The sequence below is a fragment of the Pungitius pungitius genome, chromosome 16 (assembly GCF_949316345.1).
Source record: "Pungitius pungitius chromosome 16, fPunPun2.1, whole genome shotgun sequence".
In the NCBI taxonomy this organism is placed as follows: Eukaryota; Metazoa; Chordata; class Actinopteri; order Perciformes; family Gasterosteidae; genus Pungitius; species Pungitius pungitius.
In genome coordinates this window covers 6,630,204-6,645,626 of record NC_084915.1, presented here as the reverse complement: position 1 = coordinate 6,645,626, position 15,423 = coordinate 6,630,204, and the positions used below count along the sequence as shown (strand labels likewise).

The 15,423-nt window shown below is 39.2% G+C and overlaps 1 protein-coding gene across 1 annotated transcript; it reads right to left on the bottom strand.

The window, feature by feature from the left end:
• Window positions 1-3,126: 3,126 nt before the first annotated feature.
• Window positions 3,127-8,053, bottom strand: LOC119214981 (V-set and immunoglobulin domain-containing protein 1-like). Its single transcript, XM_037466694.2, has 7 exons — window positions 7,805-8,053; window positions 7,518-7,678; window positions 6,487-6,694; window positions 4,554-4,709; window positions 4,360-4,476; window positions 4,127-4,271; window positions 3,127-4,046 (listed from the first exon to the last, which is right to left on the bottom strand). The coding sequence occupies exons 1-7, from the start codon at window positions 7,845-7,847 to the stop codon at window positions 3,950-3,952; spliced, it is 927 nt and encodes a 308-aa protein (XP_037322591.2). The 5' UTR covers window positions 7,848-8,053; the 3' UTR covers window positions 3,127-3,949.
• Window positions 8,054-15,423: the final 7,370 nt, after the last annotated feature.

The window sequence follows — 15,423 nt, the reverse complement described above, 5'->3', positions numbered from 1 at the left end:
CCCGACTACGAGTACAAGGACCCACACCCAACCCACACTGCACCAGATGACTGGTTTAAGGACCAGGGTAACTAAGTCCACGTCTGACAAAATAACCAATGATCTGAATGTACTTGAAAGTATTGGTCTACTTAAAAAAACCTGGTTTACAGAAGGTCTACTTACCTTTGGGCTACCTGAATTTCTGAAAGTACTATATTTCTAAATATGCTATTGCTACACTTTTCTGCTGGAATTGGTTGAACAAAAATAAAAATCCATGTGAAAAAAATTACTTCTCACTGTTCTCAGGTCAAATATTTATGCAATTAAAATGATAAATTGTGATTAATTAATTACAAAGCCTCTAATTAATTAGATTAATATTTTTAATTGAGTCCCGGCCCTAATAATATATATATTATATATATATTGACTTTTCATATGTATTTTTTATAATAATTTTTTACCTATTTAAAAAAAATCTTTTCTTTTTTGACCCTACATATTTTGACTTTTTTCACAATATTTTTTTCCCATGACATGACTGGAATGATCTTAGATGGAGCAACCTACACGTCCCTGTCACTAATGCCAAATGCCCCAAATTTCTGTACTTTAAACCTTATCTGGGTTCAACCCTTAAGGGACATGGAGGCTCCTTTTTTAGTTTTGGGTAACTGACATTTATAAAAAATCATAATGGGATATTGCCCCAGAGACGGATTGGTGCATCTTGGAGGATCAAACATGCTTTTCATCCTTCCCGCATTGGTAAAGTGAGTTGAATGTGAATGTAACAGAGAATTGGAGGGTGGATGCACTAAAAAGGGTAAACAAATCTACACCCTGTGCCAGACTGTCAGTTTAAGGTCTACAGGATGCCCTGAAGTAGACAAACATGTGACATGAACATGTGTCTTGAAAAATGCCCTCAGAGGCTGTAATAAGTTTCATGTCAGTGTGACCACTGAATGAGACACATCTGCTCATCTTTACTGACTCATCCGGCCTTCTCTCCCGTCAAAAAGGTGGAACCCTATAGGCTATGTAGCATGGCTAATAAGTGCTAAAAGCAAAGCAAAGAAATTAACATCAAATTTAGTTAATTCATCATCATTCAAAAGATTCTTCATCATTCTTGACAATGCCATCATAACTCAAGTGAACGCGCCTTGTGTTTCTGCATAACCCCTAGGGTTCACTTCTCTGAAACAACCAGTGGGGACAATGCCCCCACTACTACCTCCGCGGTAGTGCGCTCAAGACTTGGCGGGTGGGATTTGAACCCACTGGCGGTGCGCACAGAGGCTTTTGGCACCCTGCACTCACCCCTACACTACCAGTCCTGGTCACATTTTGGAAACTTTGATTCTCCTATTTAACCTTGTGCATGTGAGCTAAACTTTAAAAAGGTTTTAAATGCTATTTCCACATCTGGGCTTGAACCCACAACCTTCAAGTGCAGTGCAGGGGACAGCAGCTCTTCTGCTGCGCTACTTCACCACACACTAACCAAGCCTTTGTTTGTTGTATTTAACCTTGAGATTGCTACTCAAACCTGAAGTAAAGCCAAAGGCTCAAAACAAAGACTGGGCTTGAACCCACAACCTTCAAGTGCAGTGCAGGGGATTATGTCAGCAGCTCTACCACTGTACTACTTCACCACACACTGACTTACTCTTTGTTTGTTGTATTTAACATTGAACATGTGAGCTAAACCTCAAAACTGTTTTCAAATGCTATTTCCACATCTGGGCTTGAACCCACAACCTTCAAGTGGTGCAGGGGATTATGTCAGCAGCTATTCCGATGTGCTACTTCACCACACACTAACCAATCCTTTGTTTGTCGTATTTAACCTTGAGATTGCTACTCAAACCTGAAGTAAAGCCAAAGGCTCAAACCCAAGACTGGGCTTGAACCGACAACCTACAGGGTAAGGACAGTAGCTCCTGAGCTCTTGTGCTGCACTACCTTACCATCCACAAATTACAATTTTGTTTCTCGTATTTAACCTTGAGACTGCAACTCAAACCTCAAAACTATTTCAAAGCAGAAGTGATGTCTTCATGAAGGGGCATGAACCCACAACCTCAGACAGCAGGTTGGAGCCTGCAGCTCTTCAGTTGTTCCCTTGTGCTATTCAAGCACATGCCTCATTGTGTCTGTTTCTCATATTAGACCATGGGATTGTTTACTAAACCTCAAAACTGTTTCAAAGTTTACAGTTTGAAGCCCTGACTGCAACCAAACCCTCCTTCTGAGAGAGCAGGTTTGAACTGAGGATCCTCCACACTTCAGCCTTCCTGCTATCTCCCTGCACTGTTCCACCACACACCTGTTGATGCTTTTGAATCCCACCTCAATTCTCATAGATTCTCAGGCTGGAATCCACAACCGTTCCATACCGTTATAATAGAATTGCAGGTCAAGTAAATTCATATAATGGCATTTCTAATAAAGCCCTAGTTGATTTCACTACTTTTATGTTGGGCATCAGCACACATGTTTTTCAACATGTGTGCTGATGCCCGCGTGTGAATTGAGAGGATCCATACTGACTCCCCTATGGAGCTAAACCAGTCTGAGGGTCCTCCTCAGCTGAGTGGAGAATAAATCCCGGAAGAAATAAACACGTTTGACACACGGCACCTTGAGGAGAGAGAATCAAATCCCAAATGTGGATCAGGAAGGTCAGCTTTGATTCCACTAGAATCTCATTCTCAGGTCAAATATTTATGCAATTAAAATGCGATTAATTTTGATTAATTAATCACAAAGCCTCTAATTAATTAGATTCATATTTTTAATCGAGTCCCGGCCCTAGTGTCAATCAATCTGCAGGTCTAATGAAGCTTATGAAAGTTATGTATCTGCAAATTTAATGTTCTTGGCAAAGTAAAAACTGTTCTGTTCTGAAATGTATGTGCTCGTCTGAGCTGGTTAGAGCTTGTTGACTTCACGTTGCAGTTGAATTTGGTTGTGGTGCATGATGCCTATGTTGTATACTGCAGTGGAAACCGAGTTAAAACCAAACAAGCTTGTTTATAGGTTTAGGGGGGCAGATTATGAGGCTCCATATTAATTTAGGTGCTACCTTGATGAAACCTGATGTTGTCAATTATAAGCCACAAGACACAGTGAATCAGCAAACGCCATATTTTATTTAATCAAAATCTCAGGATGCCATTACGTAATCAAGCTTCTTCCATAACTGCTTGACTGTTTGCATTAAAGAAGATGAACTAAAAATGGATTTGTGAATCCATTTATTCCTTTGGGATGTTATTTTGTAAAATCAATTTATCCATTAAATTAAAAAATGAAACATAGCAATTGTCAAACTGACAGGTGATACAAAACTGGGAGCGTTTCTATTAGCTCTCCAAAGTGCTTAGCATAGCAATGGCTGAGCTAGCGGTTCAGCTAACAGCGCTAACCAGCTAATAAAGCAAAAAGCTCTGATTACTACAAACACAGAGGGAGAGTTACTTGACTGCTCTGATAAGAGGTGACTCTTATCTTAGACTGCAAATAGTAGTCCTATTGAGGCTTGAAGATGTTTTATCAAATAAAATCCTTTGAATGTAGGAGTAACATTTCTTTTTTGCGTAAACACAATAATTTCATTACGTAGGTAAGGTAATCATACTGATTATTGGCATAGTGCAAATTATACCCTTGAGTTTACTCTTTAAATGTTTGTTTCATACAATAAATTGGTTTCTTCTAATATGTAGCATATACTGTATGATTACAAAATCACAAAATCACCTTTTAAGTAAAAACAAACCAACACGTTAAAGACGTGTTAATGATTGAACGGGTGGAGAGCATAATAGCTTCATTACTACATGAAACGTCCGCTTTGTAATATTGATTCAATTTGTGAATGATGAATTCATCCTGGACACCATGTTGTTCAGAAGAGTGACGTCGCTCCAGTTGTTTTCAACAGGCCTTTATTTTAGGCTTGTGGCTCATCTCTCTCAGCATGGAGGTTGCTGGCTGGGGTTGCCAGGGTAACGCTATCTGTAGCTTCCTGGGCCTGAGGAGAGCTCCTCCTGGTGGCAGAAAGGTGATGTCACACACGTGTAGTAGGGATGACATGGTGAAATACAACATCAGGAAGATGAAATCTTACTTCATCTCATTGGCCTCTGATTTTTTGACCATGTTGTATTTGTGTTTCTTCAGAGTGTGAGCAATGAACCACACAACCAGAATGATCAGGACGCACCCGAGCATCGCGCCGATAACTGCACCAGCAATCACTCCGTCTTTCGCTTCTGTGCAAATATAAGTGAACCAAGCCTTTTTAGATTGGTGTTGATTTAAAGATTTTTGTTCACATCATCAAAAAACCTGTAAACATACCAGGAAACAGCTCTAGAGTGCATGTTGAAAATCCGGCCGAATTTGTAGCAGTGCACAGGTACTCCCCAAACTCAAACTGGGATATGTTTCTGATTTCCAATATTCCAGTTTCGGTTGCTGAAAAAAAATAGCATACATAAGAAAAGTATTTTACTAATTCACACGGCCGTATACGCAGGGCTCTGAGTACTGACCTCTTCCCAGTACAGGCCTCCTTGTCTTAGTCTGATCCAGTCTGATCCAGGTGTATTTTGGGTTAGGGCTCCCACGCTCACTGTGGCAGGTCAGAGTGACCAAGTGACCCGATTCAACATCACCATGGACAGAGCAATAAGGAGAACTGGGCTTCTCTGTGGAACCAGGAGGATACATCATGTGGTGAGCAAAGGAAAAAACGGATTTGAATCCCATGTAAAGCTAATTCTGATTCTGATTGGCCTTTACTGTAGGTGACTTTATATTTTGTTGCTTTACCTGTTATTATCACAAAGCACATATTCAATTAGTAGTAGATGTTGATATTCTATACAATTATACAACTTTAAAAAAAACGGTTTGGTTGAACAAGCATGATATGATTATATTTTAAGCAAATTTCATTTGTCAGTCAATCACTGCCTGCTTCTTCATAACCTAATATGTATTACTTAAATCAGTGGTGGAGGAATTAGTCGGACCCGTTGCGTGAGAACTCCAGTTAACTGTTGCAGTTGGTCGAGGTGGAGCCACTTTTGTAATAACTTTGTTTACTGTTAGTGATAGTTTGGTCTATTGTTTTCCAATCATGTGGCAGGCCCCATCCAAAGGGTCACAAATCCAATCTGGGGATTGTGTGGAGTCTGATAAAATGAAAATGTTTTTGTTTATTGTTAATCAAATCAAAAATGTTGTCCGTCAAATAGTCGTCACGTGGCAGGAAGTGTGTTGGAAGTGGCTTTGCAACTTCTGAGCTGATCGCCATGTGGCTCACTAATAATAAGCATATTGACTGGCCAGCTATTTAAAATGACATAACTTGTTTTTACATCTTCCGTTTTCACTCTAAGGCTAAAGATCACAAACCTATTTGTTATCCAGGATCTTTTCAGTAATACTATCATTTCTTATGTAATATTAAGTGATGAAATAGTGAAAATCTTTCATCTGCTTATTATCAGCATGAGAAAATTCATACACGTTCGCATTTTTATTAAGGTAATGAATAGACAGCTTTTGTGTTTTGCATGCAGCAGATGCTAATATATAAGTCTGTATGCAGTACAAGGGTGCAGTCACAGTCATAATCTAATTTCCAATGCTGACAATGAGGAGACTGCTGCAGTAACCATGGAAACTACTGAGGATACTCAGAGGTTGTCCCTGGTAACTCAGTGAACGAGAGGATTGAAACTGAATATAATTCCCTAATCACACTGTTCAGGGCCACTGTTTTAACAGATGTATGTATTGATGTCACAACAGTGATAAAAGATACAGCAATCTCAGCACAAGAATATTTCAAAGTGCTCTTTCTTCCTACAGTAATCAACAGGATTTGGTGTTAGAAAATCACTCGAACCTGACATCCCATTCCATTATTAGTGTGTAATTAAAAAATTTGCATCTAAATGAAATACAAAAATGTCCGTTTAGAAACCAATGTGCTCTGGCTCTCCCATTTCAGGCAGCCACACCCTTATGAGCAGTAGAACACTGGCAGGAAAAACAGCACAAGGATCAGATAAGGGTTTGGTAGGTTTGTTTTAGCTATTTCCTTTCTCCGTTTTAAAAGCAGCAGCAGCTAATTCTGTCCGATAACACTAGGTTCCAGGTCTGAACGCTGGTATAAAAGCAGGACATCACACTAAAGAAATTATACCACTTCTGCATTCTGTCATAAGGTCAATATTATACTGAAACTGCAAACAGGTGTGGTCCAGTACTATAAAATATCCCACACACCTATTGTGCACCTCAGATTGGTTCTGATAGTCTGACTCTTAGTTCATTTTTAATTGACTGCTTTTCATTCTACTTTCTCACAGTTTTAAAGTATATGTCGAATATTTTAAGCTCCTCGTCAGGAAACCTTTCACTTTACACAAGATGGTAAAACCTTTTTTTTTAACCTGTCTGACGTTAACTTACCAAGAACATTCACAACGATATTTGCCTCAGACTGTCCCACCACATCAGGAAAGTTGTGAATCTGACAAGTGTAGACTCCGGCATCTGAGAGTTGCATGTTGCTTATTGTTATTGAAGCGTTTTTGGTCGGGCCGGGGGAGGGGGGAGGCTGAATCCTGCCTTTGTAAGGACTTGGGATGACATTCTGTCCTTTCTGATAGTAAAACACCTGAAAGCCAAATGCAGCAAGTTAGACCGGATAAAAGCACAATTTCTTGTGAATATACTATGATTTCCAAAAAACATTTTATTCAATCTTTGCTTCCTAAGTGGTGCACTACTTTAAGAGCATTCTCTTTCAATTGTATGAAGCATAAGATTATAATATGGCTGTTGTTGAGTAAAAATAAGGTCCACACAGCCCAAATGAATGACCCTATTCATTACACCCAGAAAAAGGTACCAATTTATTTAAAAAAGTAACTGGAGCTAATAAGAAATCTGTTTAGTAAATATTAAACTGACAATAATCAGACTTTTTCTTGTGAGGCTTGTTTTGTTGTTAATAAATATGCTGGTATCTTATTTGCCAGTAACATGCTTTGTTGTGTCATTAAGGTGTGTCTCAATGGGATATTCAAAAAAGGCGGTAACTTTGCACAAGATGTGAATGTTCAAGCTTTGAGATGAAGTTTAAAACACAAAAAGACTAGAAACATATCTCCCAAAATGTTGACATCTGTCATTAGACCCCACAACAGTCTACGTCCAGCCAGCCTCATTCTTAGCTTTGTGAGTCAAAGACTGAGTATCGCTCAAATCACTTTGCAGTCATTAAACAAACAATGGCGACTACTGGACTGAAACTCAATGTAGAGGGGAAAAGGTTGCTTTTGTATTCATTTCATTTGAAATATACCGATACTAGCTTTATTTTTGTCACTAAATTCACTAAACCTGATGTTACAGTATGAAGCATTCCATCAGGTAATGTGACACATTTTAAGCACATTTGGTGCAAAGCGCTGATCCGGGCCGCCGTCTGTCTCTACCTGCTGTGGCGTCATGGAGGGCGGTGAAACAAAGTCCCACTGGATGGTGAGACCTGTGGTCTGGTCGGTCGACTCAAACGTACATTGGAGCAGGGCACTCTCACCTATTGTAACGTTGACGTGTTTCTGCGGAGTGCTGACGGAGATCGGTTCAACACATCCTACAAAAACAGCTACTTTAATCCAAAATCCAACACCCCTCAAATCACCATGTAATTCAGACCAACACGTACATTTACTGCTAGGAACACAAAGTTTTAAAAGGAAGAAGCAGTAAATGTACCTACCTGTTATGCTAATAAGCACCAATAAGCGCAGCGTGGGGCCCATCTTCACACGATGTTGTACACTGTAGTCCACTAAAAGAACTAAACTTTTTGCACTCTTCACCAGCGACTGGCTTTCAGCGAGGATTTTGATAACACAATGTTTGTATATCAGTGTTTGCCAGACTGGGTGTGTGTACTCTGTAGTGGTTTCAAAAAGCGTCAATTTAGCCGTTAATAACTTTGAGCGGGAGCAGGTGGAAATAACTCCCACTGACATTTATGAGTAAGGAATTTGGTGAGAATTGTAAATTACTGCACAGTTTCTTTTTCAAGTCAGTGCAGCCGTTTTTTTCTTAATGTTGTTTACTTCATGAGGCAGGTTAGGACCACAGTGCGTCGTGACACTGATTCATTTTCAGTACTTTGGCAGTAGTTTCACTACAGCTCATCACTCCCACCTTCTTGTCTTGTAAGTCATTCTGGGTCAAGGCTTCTGGCGAAGGAATTAATGTAATTTAATCTCCACCTGGCCTTTATCGCTGGCCTCCAGGAAGTGTAAGCCAAAGCACTGCAACACGCTGCTTATCATTGGGGAGTTCACTCCCTGGTGCTGCCTACTTAATAAAGGCAGTTTCACCTTTGTCGTTTTTGCTCAACGCAGCGTGGAGCACAATGCTCACGGAGAGAGACAGTGAATCACAAATGATTAATTGTCTGTAATTACCAGAAGCTGACATAAGCAATTAACAGCATGAAAAATGTTGATCAGGGGTGACTGAAGGGGCGAGAGGGGGGCGGCAATGGATAAGGTGGGATATTGGATGGAGGCATGTGGAGCTTATTATCTGGGAGAAACTAACATGAGAGGGAGGGTAGTGAGACGAGCTTTGTGTCTCAAGACTTATTCTGAAGAAAACATGTGTTAGCAGCTGTGTGTCTGGGCAGAACTGCACTGTGTAACAACAACAGGCACTCTTTAAAATAAATTAAATCAACAAGATGACTCGTTAGCAACTGTGCAAGATTCAAGACGAATAAACATTCAGGAACCGGTGCCAACTTGAGCAAATAAGTAATAAGGGGGAATGAAAGATGAGTGGGAAACCAAAAAGAAAAAAAGAAATAACTTGTTATTCCATTTAAGATGTGCTGATTATTCCTCCTGACATTAGAATGATAATAAATGTTCCATTGCTGTATTGCTTGTAGTTATTCATTTCAGTGGAGATCAGACTTCTTATCTTGTGTTTGATCTGGTGTATCAGTATCTATCTATGACAGCCTGCCACAACGTACATATCAGAATGTTTAAATCCTGTCTAATCTAATTATCTATCTCATTTTTCCTTGTATATTTTTAATCTTATTTTACCTATACTACTTATTTTTTTTTCATTCTATTTTATTCTTATTGCACCCATTCATCATGTCCAAATCCTTTATGTGTAACATATGTAACAATAAATGGCTTTTGATTCTGATTCTGTTTCATGCGTGCATGGTTTGGTATACTATTTATGTGCAACCTAATAACATTCCAGTCACATTAATAGTTATTAATGCCGATGATAATTTGAATCTGGGGTGGAGGACCAGTGAAGCACAGTGACATTAAGGTTGGGCCATCTCGTTGTCCTACATAAACCTCCAGCAGGATTCACAGGATTCCACACACACATATTGATCCACCCACTCCAACCAGTGTTTCCCTGTCAGCAGATTGCATGGAGGTGTGAATCAGAGATTTGGATCAGAAGGAGCAGGTGTTACTTTTACTTTTTAAAAGACCTATCTAAAGGTAGTTTTGCGTCAAGAACATCATCATGCAATCAAATATGTATCAGTTGGTCAATGTGTAGCAATGTTTTTACTTGAGGTGGATTTGGTAGCAATAGCCTGTAGGTTGGGATACTGTTACTGCAATGCAGTTCAAAAGTTGGCCAGCAGAGGACAGGTCAGGCTCCTAGATGTTGTGTGTGTGTTTAAGGGTGCAGGGAGTCCATGCTGATGACAACAGAGCCAGGAGCGCCACACACTGGCATTACTCCTCCGCCATGCTCTCCTGCTCTCAAAGGGGGTATAAAATAAAAATGTACGGACACACACACATACGTATATATACACACACACAAACGTGTATAGAGATGTTGCACAATATCCACTCCAGGTACCAAGCAACCACATTACATTAAAGAATGGCAATATTAAAAAAGACAAATTATATGCAAGAACAAGACCCCAAAAGCATAAACAGTCACGTGCCTTCAACATCATCTGACTCGCACAGAAGAAAAGGTCTCCTTTGCATTTATCTTTTCTCATCTCTGCACAAAATGCCAAATGCAGTGACACTGAAATATCGTCTCACGATGCAATCAAAAGCATGAAATACTGTTTACACAAAGCTACATGCATAGATGTAGAGATATAAACTATAAATATATAAAACAATGTACAACCTTCCAGATTCTTTTGTCATCTTTTAAGTTCAGTCAATTCTTGGTGTAGATGACCCGTCACAAACGTGTAAGGGGAAGTGATCATGAAACAAAGGGCAGAGGAAGGGAGAGAGTTTACATCAGCAGACCGTCAGTGGTGCCAGTGAAAAAGGAGCCTGCATATAGTTGACCCTTGTTGACAAAATCAAGAATTACACTTCACTAGGACACATTATGTTTCCATATCCACACTGTCTGATGTCTTTTTTGATAATTTAATATCTGTCCTTCCGTGACTGCATCCTTTCCAAGGAAAATGCCAAAATAAATTAAAGAGCACAATGGAAGTGGGATGGAATGTGTCTTGACTTGTGAAAATTTAAGCTTGGCAATAACCACTTTGTGTTTTCCACGCAATACCAAACTAATATTTTAAAGGGATTCTTGCACGTTTTCCAAATGTCTAACATGAAATATTGGAGAGAGATTTCAGTGTTTTAAAAGGAGATCTCCAGTGCTGATTGATATTCATAGGATAATGCAAATGTGGGAGGTCTGTGAGCTCAAACAAAGCCATGCAGTATCAATTAATTGTGAAAATTGACTTTGACACTGATGGCATGTACACCTCCTCAGTTACATTATCGCACAATGTGCAGTGTTTGCATTTCCTTTTGGCACATATACTATGTAGGTATAATCTCACATTTTTCTCCTCCACCATCACCACCACCCTTTCCCCCAAACTCTCGGGTATTCTAAATGATTCCCCCTGGGGGGAAGGTTTGGATTTAGAGGTGGAGATGTGGTCCCAATGCATAAAAGAGATCTGTCTTAATATTTTATTAGACACATTATGTCTCCACCCTTCTTCGTCTCTTCACTCTCTTTTCAACGCCTAAACAAGAACGCCATGGCAACACAGAAGAACATCCGGTAAAAGGAAAATAGATGGACCTGCCGCACAACAGCAGCGGCATGCTTGACATTTTATCATGTCAAAGGTGATGTTTAAAGAATATCTGATTCATTTTGGGGGAGAAACACTAACAGATTTAACTCTTTACAGACTAAATAATGGTAGATTTAGCGGACTTTATTTATCCAGCCAATCCCGGGCAAAAAATCTGTTCCAGTAATCCCTTGGAAACGGTACATCCTGTCCTCGAATGAGTGGCAGCACAGTGCTACCATCTACACTAATGTTTGACCAGAGATTTTGTTAGAAATACTGGATTGAATTTAAACATTAAACGGTTCCAGCAATCACAGCTGAAAAAGCTGGGCATTAATGACCATGTGTAAAACCTCTAAATACTCAAAAAAGACTGCAGATAAATCTGAATGCATCGATTAGTTTAAGTTAATACTATTTATTTAAAGTACATACGTGGCAGATCCTAAGCCGCTAAGCCAGTGCATCCACATATACTGCCTTTTGGCCACTTTACATCCCCCCCCCCCACACCCACTGTGGAATATCCATCCATTTCTGACCCATGTTAATGCACCCTTTCAATATTTCATGTTTTTATATGGAGTGCTGACAATAGAACCCAGAAATGGAAGGTGTATTTTACTGGGCTCCTGCCATCTTCTCAACAGATCTATGCACTCCGATGCACAGCTACATAGCAGACACTGAACCTCTTCTCTTTAATCCGCACTTATTCACTGCAATAGCATTCACACATATTTTTGTTTTGTAGTTGTTTTTGAAAAGTGGCTTGAGTTGTACAGGGTATAATTTGATCTTGAATTAATATAAGTGGATCTCTTTAAATCCTGTCATGGTGGACATTTCATTTATACGTCTCATATAGCTCCTCTCAAGGTGAACTCACTTAGCGGTGTAATCAACTGTCGATGTGCCCGGTGGAGGCAACCGAAAGAGAAATTAAAAGAAATCAATTGGGGGACAAACCTGTGCATTAAATCTGCCTTGTATTCAAAGGAGGATATGCCAGGAGAAGATCGTTACATCGGTCGCAGTTAGAGGCGGCTAGGCCTGATGAAATACACTGCACTGTATGCACTGTATGCACTGTATGCACTGCAACAACTTCAACCAGCTCCACAACGTAGTACCGTGCACCTCGTGAAGGTTGAGGCCAACAAATCTTCAGCCATTTTGTCTTAAGCAAAACTCAGAAACAGCAGAAGGAAATCTTATCTCAGTTTCAACAATACATTTAAGAATTCGGATCAGATCGCATTTAAAGCGGAGTTGCAGGGTGGGCTGCAGATGGTCCAAACGATTCATCTAAAGCTCCATCACTAAATTTATTTTCGGTGTGTTGTAAACAACATGCTTCGCCATTACACTCACATATTAGTGTCATTGATTCTGTTTTGGTGTTAATGTTTATCTAGTACATACAGTACATACTTTGGACTGAACAGAATTTTAGAGAATGATTCTCTCCTGCCGCATGCCTTTTCTTGCCCGTATGCATTATTTATAGTAAAAACAGTGATGTCTCAAAAAAGAAGTGCTATGGAGCAGAAAAAAGGGATCGCTCAAAAAAGTAAGGTAAAGGTAGGTAGGCGTATCTTAATGGCTATTTTGCATGTTTGACGTTGGGCCTACAGTTGCCCTCCAGATTGGCACGTTGTTCTTTTTTTTGCACTTTTTCTTTGACCAGGGAATCTAAATCTAAATCTAAATATTTGTAGACCATGTGTTGGCGTGACAAGCTTAACGGTGACACCTTGATAAAACACCTTCTTGAGTATCTTTAAATATTTTGCACAGATGTTTCCTTAATTTGGTACATAATTCAAAGAAATCTCACAGTTAACAAGCAACAAAATTATTTGACATTTCCAATTAAATAAAATGTAGTAGTGCTGATTGGGAATCCAAACAAGTATCAGACACCTATCTATTCTTTTGTCACCAATGGTTGTTCACTCCTACCAAAACATTGTTCAGTGTCCATTCCTAACTTTCATGAAACAGACCACATAATCCACCACAAATCATGCACGAGTGAACATATTGTCTATCCTGTATATTTCCAGATGAATTTATATTAATTTCTTTGTCATTTTGATGCAAGAATATCTTTGTTTTTCAGAATGGCTCTGTGGATCCACCACTTTGGTCCAGACGTTAATGTCTAAAAAAGGTTTTACAGTAATTGATTGGGTTTGAATTTATGGTGGCGATAGGATAACTTCTCCTGGTTATTGGTATCGATTACCGGGAGGTTAATTGGACATTTTCTCTGACCCCATCATGAGCTTACTTTCATCTCGTGAAATACAGCAGTTTGATGGATTGGTACAGTCTGCAGAGACACTCATAATCACAGATGATGTATTCTTATTTGTTGATCATCTGATCAAAATTCGCTAATGTCAGCATGCTAATGTACCACAATAAGATGTTAAACCTTATTGGTTTAACATAGTATTGTTGCTCCTGTGCCTAAGCCCGACAAAGCTGATAGGGCTATAGACAGCTTTGTTGAATCTATCAATTTTTTATGATTATATTGAATGAAAATTCAATATAATCAATTGAAAAAATAGTTGGTAATACTGGGATGGGTTTGTTGCTAGTTTCTCCATATTACCCAACGTAGCTTTTGAAATATTTTTTTTCAGTCAGGATTTCTAGGAAGAAGCTTGGTAACATAACATAACATGCATTATATCTCTAATGCCTTGGACTGTATGGTATTAGTATTGTAGTAATATTTTCAAATCATAAGAGACTATAAGAAAGAAACACATTCAAACATGACACCCTGCTCCCAGTATTAGTGTCGTCCAAAATCCAAAATCATTAATGAAGTCTAGAACTGATGACTATTCAAAGCCATCAATGCAAAATTAACATTCATTTCTGGTACGTGTTGAGTTTGGTTAGCAACTTAACCAATTGTTTTATCTATATATATTATGAATGCATACGCACAGAAATTGCACAGTTCGACAAATAAAACTACCCATCCATTTTCTTAACCGCTTATCCCGTTAAGGGTCACTGGGAACTAAAAACCTATCCCAGCATTCACTGGGCGTCAGGTGTGGACATGTTGCCAGTCTATCACATAGCTAACACGCATGTTGACACACGTTCACACCTACAGGCAATTTAGAGTCTCCAGTGGTCCCACCATATCTTCGGAATGTGAAAAGTGACCACAACACCCTAAGGACATCCACAAAGACACGGGGTGAAATGCCATTGCCACGCAGTGAGGCCTGGGACACATCTGGTTGAATATATGAAATGATTGAATTGGATCTGAACTGTTAGATGGTTTTCCGTTACTGATGTAAATAGAATTGCAATATGCAACCCCAGCACAGCTTAATAATGCCTAATCCTTCAAAGTTTATTTGGAGTGATAGCTCTTTAAATGTCGGTAGTTTATTAGATGGAGATTGTACTTTTAAGCATTCCAGTGAGCTAGTTTGGACAGCAATACGTTAGGTTGTTTCCTAATCCTTAGAAACATTATGTGGGGACCATATCATGTCAAATGTCTGAATCATTATCGTTCTCTGCTCCAGGTCCAGGTGCACTGTGCTCTTCACCCCTTAATAATTGCTGTGGTTCAGGCTGCATCCAGGCAAAGAATGTCCAAATGTGTTACCTTATAGAGCCTCATGCCCCCCAATAAGGAGGGCATGAGGAAAAAAAGTTTCATCTGCATCTGTTGACTAGTTAATTATCTTGTGCTTTGCAGGTGCATCACCCAAACTGACACAGATATTGATCAACACTACTTTGCCCTACCTGTCCAGCAGTAAATCATTTGAACTCCTGTGTTGTCTACTATGTAAACAAATATGTATTCCTGAATTTCAAAGGGTTGAAATACTACACTTGACAGAAGGTGTCACTTTGCGTCTTTATTCAGGAAATAGGGTATGAAAGGAGGTATATTCTCATTATAGCGCAATGTTTAATCAAATTAAATGATAAGATACTGTTGATTTGATTAAATTTGGTGTTTGGACTGTATTTGTGTCCAAAGTTACTATCAAAAGCAAGACACCAACTAAGAGGTAAACGCTCCGAAACCACCTGGAACAGCAATGGTAAATACCTGATTTAGTCTTCTTAATTCGCAACATCGTATCCTATTTACCTTTTGTGGACTAATATGTGAAAATAAGTGAATAAGGCATCAAATGAAACAGTGTATTATATTAGTCCTCAAAGGGCAAATGAAAAGACAT